The sequence below is a fragment of the Falco naumanni genome, chromosome 9 (assembly GCF_017639655.2).
Source record: "Falco naumanni isolate bFalNau1 chromosome 9, bFalNau1.pat, whole genome shotgun sequence".
Lineage (NCBI taxonomy): Eukaryota > Metazoa > Chordata > Aves > Falconiformes > Falconidae > Falco > Falco naumanni.
Window position 1 is genome coordinate 38818670 of NC_054062.1, and position 13998 is coordinate 38832667.

Here is a 13998-nt window from a genome sequence, read left to right on the forward strand (position 1 = left end):
TCTTCAAGCTCATGAATTGCTAGGAAGATGGGTTATTAAACAGTATGGGCAACACAATCAGAACATGTAACACAGTGTGTCTTATGACATTGGTGTTCATTCTCAGGTATCTAACACGTATGTGCGTGGATGCAAATATTATGTGTACAGTTGTAGTCATACACAAATTCTAGTTACAGCTCTAAGCAGTATTTTAAGTGTAAGATACTAACTGTGTTAAAAGACTTCAAGTTATAAGAGCACAAGTATTCTGTGCAGGTCTTGCTATAAATATTTGTTCTGCATTACTTCAACACTATTGCTACCTTTTGTTTCTGGAAGGTGGATAAAAAACCAATGGGGGACATGGTAATCGTGAATGAAATGGTTATAAGTTGCAGTTCTGTCATGGCAATTGCTCATTGTTTTGTCTTGGTCCTCTGACATCATTGTCCTTGTCTTTTTCTTGTCTCTGCTTTCCCATTATGCCATTGGCAAGGAGTTGAGAAGTTAGTCCATTACTTCTGTGATAAAGCGTGGTACAGTACAACTTCAGATTTCTTCCCATCTCCTCCTCACACATTTTCGCTTTTTTTTTTTTCCTATGCATGATGCATGTCTACTGGAGATGTGCATGCAATTCTCAAATTTCTCATTGCTTCACTTCCCTCATTCCTCAAAATACTGCAGGGAGAAAATGCCTTTATTTATTTCTATAGAGGTATTATATAGGGAATTGAGATGGGGATCGAAGTTAAGAGATACAGAATAACCAAAGCAAAAGTGGTGATATTGTGATAAATATCACTGTCATGACCACATCAATTTCACTTCTTTATCACTTCCTTATCAGTATAACACACTTGAATCAGTTTTCCAACACAAAGCTAATATGATCTCAGTGGTTTAGTAACAGCATAGTAATGGTAATCCTCTCTGTGGATATGTTGTCATTTTTCTCTGGATGATGTAACAGCCAGTTTTACTTCAGAGAAATAAGAGAAAAGTGTCTTAAGCTAATGTGGTGGGGACTGTAATTTAGTAATTTTGATTGGTGCATCAATACATGCAAGTCTCTGAAGCTCTTGCCAGTGCAGAAGAGTCTGTTTCTTGTGCAAAAAGGAGCATGTGCAGAAAGCATTTTGTCTAATGTACTCTCGGTTTGAGGAGAACTAGTTTTCTGCAGTTACATTGTAGTCAAAATGTTTTAGAGTCCAACTTCACATTTTAAGAGCATCCCAAAGGAATGTGGATGCTTGCTCCCATGGATACTTTTCTTTATGGAAGAAAAATAGAAGTGTGGTTAGCATGACAGTCTACACCAAGTCATGGTTTGACCCACCCTGAAGTATTACCAGAAGTATACTCAAAACAATGCAGGTGTCAAGACTTCCATGAAATGTATTACTATGTCTAGAAGGTGGAATGCTTCTTTATCTTTCTATTCCCCTTCCTTCTTGTGATGGAATTTACCAAATACTAGTTCTTCTCCCGACTGGTGATTTTGACTAATAACAGGTTCATAATGTATTAGGACTTCCCTAGTAAAAGGAAAACTTGTGTATGAGCAAAGATGTAAGCTATGGATGAAGGTAACGCAGTTTCCAGTGTTAGATGCCTTGTGAACTGTTGCTTGTGGTTTTCTGCTTGTAGTGTCATCTGACTGTTAATGCATATAGCAAATGGAAGAGATTAAAATCTGGAATTGTGATGATTGGACAGACTTTGACTAAGTAGAAATACAAAATTAGAAAACAGTACAGTACTTAAAACAGCTTGGCAAAAGTGATACCATAGCTGTAGTGTCCTCATAATTCTGAGCGTGTAGCTGTTTTCTACCTCTGAATTTCTAACTTTCTGGATGTTAAGCTGCTTAGACCTTTTTAGGGTATGAAGGATAATGAGGAAAATGTGTATTTGGCTATTTTGGTATGTAAAAATGCAAAATTGTCTGAGTGGAAAAGCTCAAATATTACCTAGTTTTTGTTAAAAACCCTCAAAATAGGTTATTGGAAGCTTGCTGTTTTGCTCATTTCAGATGTTTTTGTGTTTAACTCAACTTTCCATACAAATCTAGTTTCTTCTCTAACTTGACAAGTTTTTCATTTTACTGATTAGTATAACTAGGATTATTTGGTATAAAGTTAGGATTTCTAACGCTCAGATGAGATACTTATCTGTGTTTTTGAAGACTGGCATGTAGAGACCCTTTCTAGGTGAGGAGGGAAGTTCCCTGACAGTTATTTTTATGTATTAGAATTTGACATAATACTTTCTGCTATAAATGTACTAATTTTGTGCTTCAGGTAGGATTAAGAAATTTGATTTATTTGTCAAAATATTTGTATGGGAATCAGGTATGCTTTGGTTTCTGAATTCATTTTTAGCAGTTTTGTTTTGCAGGTGAGGTCTCAAGTTAATAAATCATTTTGGCTAACATCTGTCTGTCAGCTTCTAAGCTCAAAGGATAATGTCTTCTGTAACCCATTACATAAACACTGAAAAATGACAAAAATATCTGGAGGATTCATTTCTTTTTAAGCTGTGACTCTCTTAATATATTGAATTATTGTATTTAGTACTTCCTTATTGTAGGATTGCTTGGTTAAGAAGTCTTCACAAAGTTAAACTAGTTTCGGTCACATAAGAAATAATGTTTTGATATTCATTTGACACCATTTTAAATTATTTTTTCTTTTGTCTTTTCCTCCTTTCTTTTTCCAAAACAATCGTATTCAGACTATTCAACATATTTGCACTTACCTGTCTATGACTTGCTGATGTCACTGGTCCAGTGTAGATGTTGCCTTTGCTTACAGGTAGAACTCTGGTATATTCTAAAGGGAAAAACTGCTAATAAGTTAAAATTAGACAGAAATACCTAGGTTTCTCAATCTCTTTTTTTTTTTTTTTTAGGAATTTCGAGGATTCCATGTTCAATAGTAATTCTGCTAGGGAAAAATAGAAGGAAAAAAAAAAAAGAATCCTGAGACATGCGATTGTCCTGAAAATGTAGCAGGACTTGGGCATGCACAGTTATCATTGCGTTCTTCCTGTTAATTTCAAGAAGAACTAAAAAGACCAGACAAATAATTGGCTTTCTTATTTAGAAATTGTGAATAATTCAAGAGAGCAACTGAAGTAACATTGTTAGTCAAATCTCTTAAAGACAAACATTGCTTATTTTTTTCTGACTGTATTTCACTAGTAAACAAATGTTATATATGCCTGTTTACTATGTACATGCAATCTGTCAATTGGTAAGAATTCAAGTAGTTTAGGGATAAGACTAGCTTGTAATAGTTTGGTTCCCCTCCTTTACGAAGAAAATGAGAAAATCATCCAAACCTGAAACTTGCTAAAACTACAGCTTATTTTAATAGGTTTGGGGTTTTGCCATGAATTGCACAATCATTAATAATTCTTCTAAGGTCTTCTAAGAATACAAGTTGGAGGTCTAAGATATGTTTGTGGAGCTAGTACACACAATAATCTTCAAAGTCTTTTTGCAGGGAAGAGCAAAGAAAATAGAAGTGACCCAGAAGAGGTACTGGCAGTTCTTTTGTCTGATCCATGTCTGATTAGATTGTACCTTCTGATAAAATGTCAATTCTTCATTAAGTTATCTTTATCCCTCGGTTATCAGTGCAGTAGTATATGAACTTTAGCTTCACGTGTACTCTGTTGTACTCTCTTGCTGGAGATGGCTTCTTTATGAGCCACTTTGAAATCCATTCAAGATAAAAGTTACGTAGGTCTTGTCAGTAGCCTATTTACAACACACCTGTATCAAAGTTTCTGACCTCAGTAAGGCAAGGAAAATGCACTGTAAGTTCATGTGGTCCATTAAACTCTCTTCCTACTGTACAGTATGGAACACTGACAAAAATTTGGGATAGCTAACTTGAATATGCGGCAAACAGAAATTCAAAGATGGATACAGCCTGATAGCCATTGCATTTGTTTATTAAGCACTTCAATCAGAATTGATGAGTACTCACATGCCATTCTTACTGCAGATTTAGGTGAAACCATCAACCATGCCTTTTTCATGTTTCTTTTAAACTAATTATTTTCTTTTTTGTCTTTATGTTGTTGTGTATTTCAGTGCTGGTATACTTTTTTCCATTTGAGTTACAAGTTACATTTGTACGCGTCCCATGAATCATCCTGTTTTGCCAAAGTCAAAGTTTTTATTTAAAAAAAAAAAAACCAAACAGATATACAGCCCTTATCAAGCATCCAGTCAGCACACGTTGGATTCAGAACGTTTTCTGGTGTTTTCTTTGCCTAATATATTATTATATTTTCTCTTTAACAGCCTCAAGTACTACAGCCTTCCAGCAGCCTTCCCAGTTCCACAGACCTCGCCCAGGGAAAACTAATAAAAATGCCACATATCGAGGCCCACAGTGAATATCCTAAACATCGTCTGCATGAAAATAGCAATCATCAGAATCAAAATGCTGCAAATGTCTCCCTCACAAATAGCCTGAATGATGTAAACTCTTTAATGAGCATACAGTTAAATGTAAAAGAAGAGAATGCATCATATTTGGAAAATTTGAAAAATAAAAATACTGAAGACCCTGGAGAGGTGGCTAGTAATAAAGAAGGTACATTACCATCTCGTTCCTGTTCTCAGACCTCTACACGAGCTGATGCTAGAGAGGTGCAGACTGAATTAGCTGTGAAAAGTCAACTCTTGTTCACAAACCAGGCTTCTCGGCCAAAGACTTTAAGAATCGCAAAGCCCCCAAATGCTTTAGTGCCTCCTACGATGGCCGTTCTCACACAATCTGCAAATCATTCCACTGCTTCCAAGGAGCGTGAGCTTCTACCATTAAGTAGTTCAACTCTGCTACAGCCAACGTCTGGTCAGGATAACCTAAAGGGTAAACAGAGTCAGAAAGTGTCTAAACTTCGCCCACCGACTATGTCCTTTGTTAAATCTAAGCAAATGAGCAGTCAGAAATCCACACCGATATCTCCAGAGCCCCAGAACACCTCTTTGAAGACTAACATCCCAAAGCCACTGGTACAGAGAAAAGAAAATGTGCAGACACAGAATACCAGTTTGCATTCTGGGGATAGCTTACCCTCTAATCGGCATTCCCGCCTCCCTAAACCAAAGACACATTGAGAACGTACCCACATATCCTTGAATGATGCCATAAATTAAACTACTTCCTGTGTTTTGACTGCCTTTGAGGCTGCTTTATCTGCAGCTTGCAAATCCTGAGTGAATATTAAAAATAGCATTTATCTTCAGTGTTTGCATACTCCATCCTGTTATGTTCTGAGGCTAATGTTACGAGTTGTGCAGTTGTTCTTGAGAGTGTTTTATTATAATGTAGGTCTGTCTTAAAGATTGTATTGCCCAGTGATTTTAGTAATCAAGCAAACACTGAAGTCTGTGGTGACCACGAATACCAGAATGCTGCACTGTGTATTTCAGGATAGCAGAAATTATTTCTTACCTCTGTTTGAGTTATTAGACAATGAAATTACTATTTGGTTTAATTTCTTGATTCTGAGTACTCGTTAGGTTAGAGTGGTGGAAAATTAGACTTACTAGCAGATGTTTTATTGGCCATAATTCCTACTCTGTATTCCAGAGGCCTATGCAAAAATCCTTGTATTTATCATTCTCTCAAGACTGACATATTTAATGTTATTTAATCTATTGGGTTGGGTGGGTTGTGTTGTTTTGTTTTGCTGTAGTCTGAAGTTGCTCTATTTTTTGTTTATCCCATTTTCACTGTTCACAGACAATAAGCAGATTTCACAGGGTGAAATGGATCTTCTCTTTTAAGCATCATTTGCTGAAAGAATGTGGTATGTTTTTATTGTGTTGAATAGACACATTACCGGGTAGATTCTTGAAACGCAGTGCTAGGGATACTTGTGCAAAATTTTCCAATATAGGCTCTTATAAATTGGTAAGTAGGGAGCCTCTGGGAATAAGGGGTCCATAACACCTACGTCAAGGTTGCACAACATGCATTTTAATTAGAATTTTAACTTTTATTGTACTGCTTGTATTTATTGATTTCTGTTTAATATTGAAAGACTCTGAAGTACCTGACTTGACGTTTTGCACAAAATTTGCCGTGTGTGTAAGGATTTGAAACTATTATACAGAATAAAACTTGTATCAAAATAGCGACTATTTTTTAAAACAAGAAAGAATGAATTAGCCCCACTTATTTGCTTTGAGCAATCCTATTATGTCCTAATCCAGAGCTGGTACTCTTAAGAGTTTTTCAGAGATGTGTATTTTGGGTTTGAGTTTTTTGTATTTTTTTTTTTTTTCAATTTCTAAAGAAGTGCATGATAACTGGGAAGGAGCTTTTTGGGGAAATAAAGCAAAAAACATTTTTCTGCTTTCTAGGAGAAGTATTTTTTCTGAAAGTGGTCTGGAAATATATGCCCATCATGGTGCAGCTATATGGGACCATGAGACATGTCCTGTGAGCGAAATATATGCCTATCCAGTGAGGCTTTCCAGAAACTTAATGTTATGTCCCATTTCCTTTTTTTTCCCTTTCTTTCCCATCACTGTCTCTTGGATGTTACAGATTGGGCTGGAGTTTTTTTCTGGATTTGGTTTAGAATCAGCAGCAGAAGGTTGTTACAGTAACTTAAGATTTGTTCCTGAACAGCATATAATATCAGTAAAACAAAACATAGTCATAGTTTCTTCTAGTCTTTGGCTATAGGACTTTGGCATATGACAGTATTTTCTTTGAAAGGATTAAAGTGAATAGGTATAGACATTTCATAATTAATTTCAATTTCTGTAATATAAGCCCTTTGACTAGGGGTGTTCTGATGGATACCTTAGTTGGATGGGAGAAGGAAAAAATACAATTCTCTCACCTAAGTTTCTCAGTCCGTAACTAATATCCAATAAAGTTTTTGGATTTGTCACACTGTAAATTCTTTTAACTGACAATGAAATGGAAAAATGAAAAGCTTGGGGGGAAAGTTGGGGGGAGAGGTTCTGTTTCAGAACTGCTTCTGTCAATCTGGAATAAGAGACCTGCAGGACTTCCTGTTAACGGGGGCAAAGACAATGTAAGCAAGAAGTAACAAGAGTGACGTTAATAGTTACAGTTGATAAAGGATCAAATAACTGCAATTCAAGATTGCTGTAACAATTATTCTCCAGGAAAAATTCTTTCCTTGAAAAGCATTGAATTAGATGGCCTTCAGTGTAAGCATTTACCTTCCATAAGAAAATAAAACTGACTTTTTGTGTTCCCCAAAACTAGCTCCTGGCAGCTAACTGTGTTTCTCAGGAGTTTAAAAACTGCTAAGGGAATGATCAGATTCCTGTTTTGTGTTCTGGTCCATACAGATTTCTATGGAAGGTGGGGTTTTTAAAGTTTACTTTCCTTGAATAGAAGCTGATTTTATTTCTAGCTGTATATGATTTTGCATTAAAAGGTGACTTTCACTTGATGCTATTTCAACAAGATTTCACTATGAATTCTTTGCTTCTTATTCTGGAGGTATCACCAACCTGATTTAGTAATGTTAAAATTTTTATGTTTACATGTAAAAGTATAGATATCTATCTATCTGCACCCTTACTGAAAATTAAGGAACGAAGCAAGGAGATGATCAGGATTTCATAAAAAAGATAGCTCTTAATGTTGGGTTTTTTTTCTGGAAGAACAAAAATTTACTTATTCTGTGGGTGGGTTTTTTTTGGTTTTTTGTTTTTTTTTTTTCTGTATCAATGGAGCATGAGTAGATTCTGTTCCTTGTTAGGGCATTTCCCCATTTTATTCTGACAGATTAGTGAGACATTGAACAGCAGGATCTGATGACAGATTCTAGCCTGAATTGTATTTGTATTCAACTATTAACCTTGCATCCCTCTTAAGACAACTACATATTTTGGCTCTTCAGTCTTTACCAAGGAAGGCTCTGTTGCATGTACAGTAAGTCCAGAGTATGAGCAAAGCCTGTCAGTAGATGGGTAACTGGAAGAGAAGTAATGAAGTTTGAAGCTTCACTTCAGTGAGGACGGGCGTTAGAGGGAGATGGATAAGAGGGCGCTGTGTAGAACTTATCGAATGGGATTAAGTAAGTATTTTCAGGTAATTTTTCTACCTTACGGAAGGTGCAGATATATCATCAGTACTGGTGCAGATTATTGGCAATTAAAGGATATGATATCTTCAGGGGTTTTTTTTTAGGTTTCTAAAACTTCTTTTGCCATTTTTTTTGTTTTTGATTTCTCATTCTTTTGTGCAATATTCACAAAAGTATTAAACTACTGTTCCGTATGTGTGTACAGAAAAAATTATGCATTTTAACAAGTGAATAAACACAAAAGAAAAAAATGGAATTGCACTTTAAATGAGCGTTATTGCTTGGAGTTGTGCCTAAAATAATCTAGATGCCTCCTGCTGTGTGTGGCTTTTGTTTGAAACTAATTTCCCTGCTAGTGTTGCTGTTTCCAAGGTATCATCACATCACTCTCACAGAATTTATATGCACTCTAGCATGTTTAAAAATATTCATATGATGTACTGAGTTTTTGTTGTGCAATGACTTTAATTTAACTGTGGAATTTTAATACTGATGATGCAGCCAGATTATTACCTTCCCTTTCCCTGAAGCTAGCACTTCCTACTGCCAATCAAGGCCGATGGCAAAACTTCCCTAGGACTAGCATAGCCCTTAATGATGTTCCCAGCATATGTTTTTGTTTAAGAAGTGCAATATTATCTCTTAGACTTTCTTGAAATAATCACAAAGGCCCTGAAATTCCAAACAGGTGCTGAATCTTTTCATAACTTCCAAAAAATGTGGGTTCCTCAATTTAACGTCTCATAGCACTGAGACTAGACGTAGCAACTAGATTGCATCATACGTCAGTAAAATTCATTTCATCCTCGATCTGAATGCTGATTTATTGTAATGATGCTAGAAAACTGAATACCAGTTGCGTGATTTCCTTTGTTTGCATGTCACAGCCATATGCACATTATAAAGTGTCATACTTGGGTAGGTTGCATGTTTGGGGGGAAATATTTCTGGTTTTGCACAGCACATAATCTTCTTAATATGGACATTTTCTTGCCATACAAATGGAAATTGGTTCTTGAATTGGGCTTCTGTAGCTATTCTCATTATAGTGGCTTCTTCTGAGCAGAGTGGATTTAATAGATGATCCTGGTGGTAGGTCTCAGTATAGTAATCTTACAACTATGCTATCAAGGAAATTCAGTCACTGTTGTGGTAAAGCTGCTCACTGCCTACTTAATTGTAAAAGCACCACAATAAAAACAATATAATTCCAGTGTCAGTGAAATCTTAAAATACAATACTAGCTAAAACAAGAGGTACCTTTACTCTCTGCTTCGCTGTTTTTGTTTTTTTAACCCAGGCCAGAGTAAATACTGTATATTGGAATTTGCTTGTAAATTTGATTAAAAAACTTGTATGTAAAAATTCTTTCCTCAATGTTGCTCTAGTGAATAAAAATAAAAGTCATAATTCTAATAAGTATCCATTTCTCCTGACTGTTCACTTGTATGGTTTTTTTTAATTGTGCAGAATTATAGGACTGTAGACAGGAAATTTTGGGGGAGGGGGAGATTATGCTTATACTTGGAGTGTTTTCTCATGGAATTGTCTTTCTCCACCAGACTTGCAGGCTTTTAGCGTCAGAATTTTTTTTAATAAAAGAAAAAAAGACATAGAGAAGCTAAACATTCCAATGTATTGTTTCCGGAGGAACAAGGACTTATGTGGCTAGTTTTAAAAGGTATGTTATTTCACCTGTAGTGCTCAGCTGAGAAAAGTATTTATAGTTTTCTTATGCAATTAACTAGTTAAAGCTATCACCATAAGAGACTACTTTGAGAAAGTTATTTCCCCACAGGAGTCTAAATCAATAGAACGTATGCATGCATGTAAACGTTCATAAAAACCTCCAGACTGTGTATCAGTATTTTGCTGATGATTTGAATAGTTCCTTATTCTTGAGAGAAAAGGAATTCAGCTCACTAATTCAATCTGGCCTGTTTCGGTAGGTGGAAGTTCAAGTTTGAAATCTCAGTCAAAATTTGGGGACTGGTAAAGGGACAATCCTGGAGTTTGAAGTAAGAACATTTAAGAAGTGCTGCAGATGGGTACTTAGAAACGTTAAGGTTTTGTTTTGAGCTTCAAGATAATCTCTGTAGACTTTCACAGGTGTTTGGTTGTTTGTTTTGTTTTTTTTTTTTTTTGGGGGGGGGGGACTCCTGTGTAGGGTTTCCAAGTTCAAAAGTGTGTTAGGTGCCTTCTTCAACTGAGGCCTCAAAAGGCAGCTACGTATTGTGGATCCTCCTGCCTTGCGGTTTTGCTGGGTGGGTGTGCTCCTTGTTACTTGGTGGACAAGACTGTGTTACAGTCCTACCGTTGTGATCATCAGATGTTAAACAGCTCATGCAATGACCGTGTAGATAGTGTTCCTAAAAGCTGTAATTCACAGCTTCCCTCTCTTCCCTGCCTCCTCCCATCCAGAAGCAAAGGCCTTGTGGTAGTGATGAGCAATGTTCTGCTTACGGGACTAAGAGCAACAGTCTCCTGATGCCGGAGCAGTTCTGCTGGGAGTGGCATCGGGCAGAACGCTACGTGTGAGGAGAAAGTGTTAGATGTAAGTTTCTGACATTTCCCTCCTTTTGCAATCCAGAATCAATACCCTTGGCATCTTTCCTCGTATACCAATGGTTTATTTTTATGAACATGGTTGAATGTGGCTGAACCACGAGACTAGTTAATATCAAAGCATATGTAACATCAACGAGATTTATGTGTTGCTGCTTTCCCTATTTATGAATGTTAGTTGCTGTTGTGAATATTAGCTGCTCTTTCAAATAATTGACTTTTAACAGAGAACATAAATTCCAGAGCTCTAAAAATGAGTTACTCGAGTATTTAGTGCTAATCGGTCAATCTGAAAAGTAAGAGGGGGATTTTCTGTTAGGAGTTACAGTTGTTTTCTCTGAAACCACGGGCAGTAAGGGTCCTCAGCTCTAGTACAACACGTGGATAGTTCTGCGTGCATGCTTGAAGTCCTCACTGAATATAGTGGGAGTTCTTAGTATGATGCTTAAGGCAGAAGTAATTGCCTTACATAACAGACCAGAAACTCTGTTTTAAAAATAATTTTAAATTTGGTTATTCCAAAGCAGAGGAATATCTGAAAACTTCAAAGCTGTTCAAAATGCTCCCTTAAATCACAGGCTCTGAAAATCACTTGAGCTATTGGAAACATTATGTGACAGAGGCTAACTTTTAAAGCCTGTTACAATGCAAGCCTCTGAAATAACCTGAACTAACAGGCATTTAAAAACATTGTAGAGATGGGACACTCCAACAGTTACTTAGGAATTTTTTTTGTGGTGGATTTTTTTTTTCTTCTCCTAAAATTCCATTAAAAAGCTGCAATTTGGGAGAAACATTTAGATTTCAATGAAGCTTCCCGTTCTGACAGAATATGGTTCTCTTAATACCTCTCCAATGAAAAGAATTGTTTAATTTTATTTTGAAGAGATACATCATTATCTTGTGTGTTACAGTTAAAAAGAGAGGCACCCTTCAAAATCAGCCTGTCTAAATTTCCCTAATTTCTTTATCATCAGCATAGAATAGCTTTTGTGCGCACACAGTGGTAAGTTTAGGGATGGTAAATAACACTAATTTAGCTATATTTGAAGTGTACGCATAGAAAACCTGGGAGCCTTTAAAGACTGGGATCATTTAGTCTGATAGATTTCAGTGCTTGGTAATATAAAAGTCCAGTGACTCCTACAGTTCTTTATCCCATTTTAATTGCTACTCCATTTGACAAACTCTGCTAATTATCCCATGCTGCCTTTAACTTCTGTGCCTAGGTTTCCTCATGTATAAAATGAGAATAATACCAGTGTTTGCAAAGTCAAGACTTGCAAGGATTCTAAGCTGACAGCATGATAAAAATTCCCTGAGGAGATGAATCTTCCCTCTTTTTCTTGGACATAGTATTAATCTGCTTGCATTTGCCTGCTTAGGAGACTTCAAAAGCTTGAGCTATGTACAAAGATCAGTTTTTAAAATAAGATAAAGTTCTTAAAGCAATTTCTTGCAAGGCAAATCTTGTGGACCTTATTGGAACTACGTTATTGTTACCAGATCCAGTGCATTGCCATCTTGCTAGAGTTCCACAGCAGTTATTTGCAGGAATTAAGTGTAAATGAGAGGGAACAGTTTCTCTTGTGAGTTACATTGCAGTACAGTGGACAAATTCTCTGAAGACGTGTAAGGAATTTCTCCTGGCAATATGTATCCCAAACAGTACACTGACAGAGTCATGGGGTAGTAGGAACCCATGTCCCCATCTTCCTGGAGGATCCCAAAAGTGTATGTCATGTTTATGCAAAAAGTTGTGAGTTTGTGGGAGGGTGTTTTTTGTTGTGGTGGTGGTTGTGTGGGGTTTTTTTTGTTGTTGTTGCTTGTTTTTTTTTTAATTCCACTCACCTTTGGCAAAGTGAATTAAGCAAGTAACTTTTGTGTTATTCAGACTACTACAGGCAGCTCTGGTTTCAGTCCTGGTTTATAAACCCCTCACAAGTTCTGTTCTGTAAAGTGGGTTGGTGCTTTGGGTTTGTTTGTTTGCTTGCTTTTTCTTTTGTACTACAGTGGCAACCTTAGAAGCCCCTAATCACAGGTGAGAGCCTCTTGTGTGAGATGTACCAAACAGTAGTAGCGAAGTAGTTACTGCTGCAAGATGCGTAACAGAAGGCTGTCAAGCTGAGTTGATCCTGTCAGGATCTGAACTTATGTTTCTAGAAAGTCTGTGATGTTCAAACCATATGCTTATAAACTGTTGCAGATCTGGTGTTACTGTGCAGGAAAGCTTAATGATGCACAAGCTCTCTGCTAATAATACTCCTGTACATTTTATGCTGGCATTCAATTTCTTAATTCAGAAGAGTTAGTTAAGGTCTATGTGTGTGCATTATATTAACGGCTATTGAAAGCTCTGTGTGTTGTGTAGCATTTCAGGGACATGCAGGGTACTGAAAAAATACTGTGTATTTAGTAGTTTGTATTTATACGTGCAAAATACCTATTTCCTTTAAAATATGCTTCTAATGATGCTTTTTTTTACCTGCTTTGAGGGTGTTGTTTTTCTCAACCAGTTATCTTTGACAGTCATTCTGTTGTGTAATACTGATTTCATACAAACGTATTTCTTTTGAAGGAGAAAAAGGGTCATGGGGGTTATTTTCATGCTGCAGTATTATGTGTCTTACAGCGATGACACAGAACACTGCATCGCCTCTGTTTTGTATGTTTCCTAGAGTCTTATCCTGCAACGTGATTAGTGTAGGTACAAACTAAAAAATTTGAGGGGGCATGTTAGAAATATACTAATGATCACAGGATAAGTGTTATAGAGGGGCTTTTCAGCTGTTGCTGTAAGAGCATGTGTCTCCATGTTGTGCTAACTGCTCTAAACCGAGTAGCAGTTGCACAGACCTTAGCAAACGTTTTAGTGTCTGCAGGGTAAATATCAAGGTCTAGTAATATGTGCTTTCTTGGTAAAGCACTTGGAGCTTTACTGGCAGAAAAGGACAGGAATTCAGTGTTATTATTTCAGTTGTAAATGCATAGAAAGCAGGTGGGTAAGAGCAAGCGAGATGACATGCTTATTTTGGGAAAAAAATCCCATGGAAAAATACTTCCATCTACTCCCTTTCCCTCTTCAGATCAGCTTAAAAGAGAATTCATTTTTTTTCGTCTGTTTCGACAGCGAAAACTGCCGTTCTTGCCCTTCCTCCACGCCGTTACAACGCAGGCGGAGGGCTGGCCTCTCGCTGCTGCGGACGGGAGAGGGCAGTGCAATGCAAGCGGCGGGCAGACGGCGCCCGTGCCACGGGAACTCCCCTCGCCGTTAAAGCACCTTCCCAGGCATAGGCGGGGCCGTGTCTTTTTGGCTAGCACAGACCGTTTGTCTCCACCCGGTCCTGT

General features: G+C 37.1%; 1 protein-coding gene across 5 annotated transcripts in view; it reads left to right on the top strand.

Annotated features, from left to right (window-relative positions):
* The window catches only part of CCSER2 (coiled-coil serine rich protein 2), a 73324-nt gene extending 63817 nt beyond the window's left edge, over window positions 1-9507 (top strand). For 3 of the 5 annotated variants that reach the window (XM_040606325.1, XM_040606327.1, XM_040606326.1), the window contains exon 10: window positions 4301-9507. In XM_040606325.1, coding sequence (XP_040462259.1) covers window positions 4301-5122 — 822 coding nt within the window. In that variant the 3' untranslated portion in view covers window positions 5123-9507. Of the gene's footprint in view, window positions 1-478; window positions 519-4300 lie in introns of all 5 variants that reach the window. The other 2 variants (XM_040606328.1, XM_040606329.1) reach the window with 2 other exon arrangements.
* The last annotated feature ends 4491 nt before the right edge of the window (window positions 9508-13998 follow it).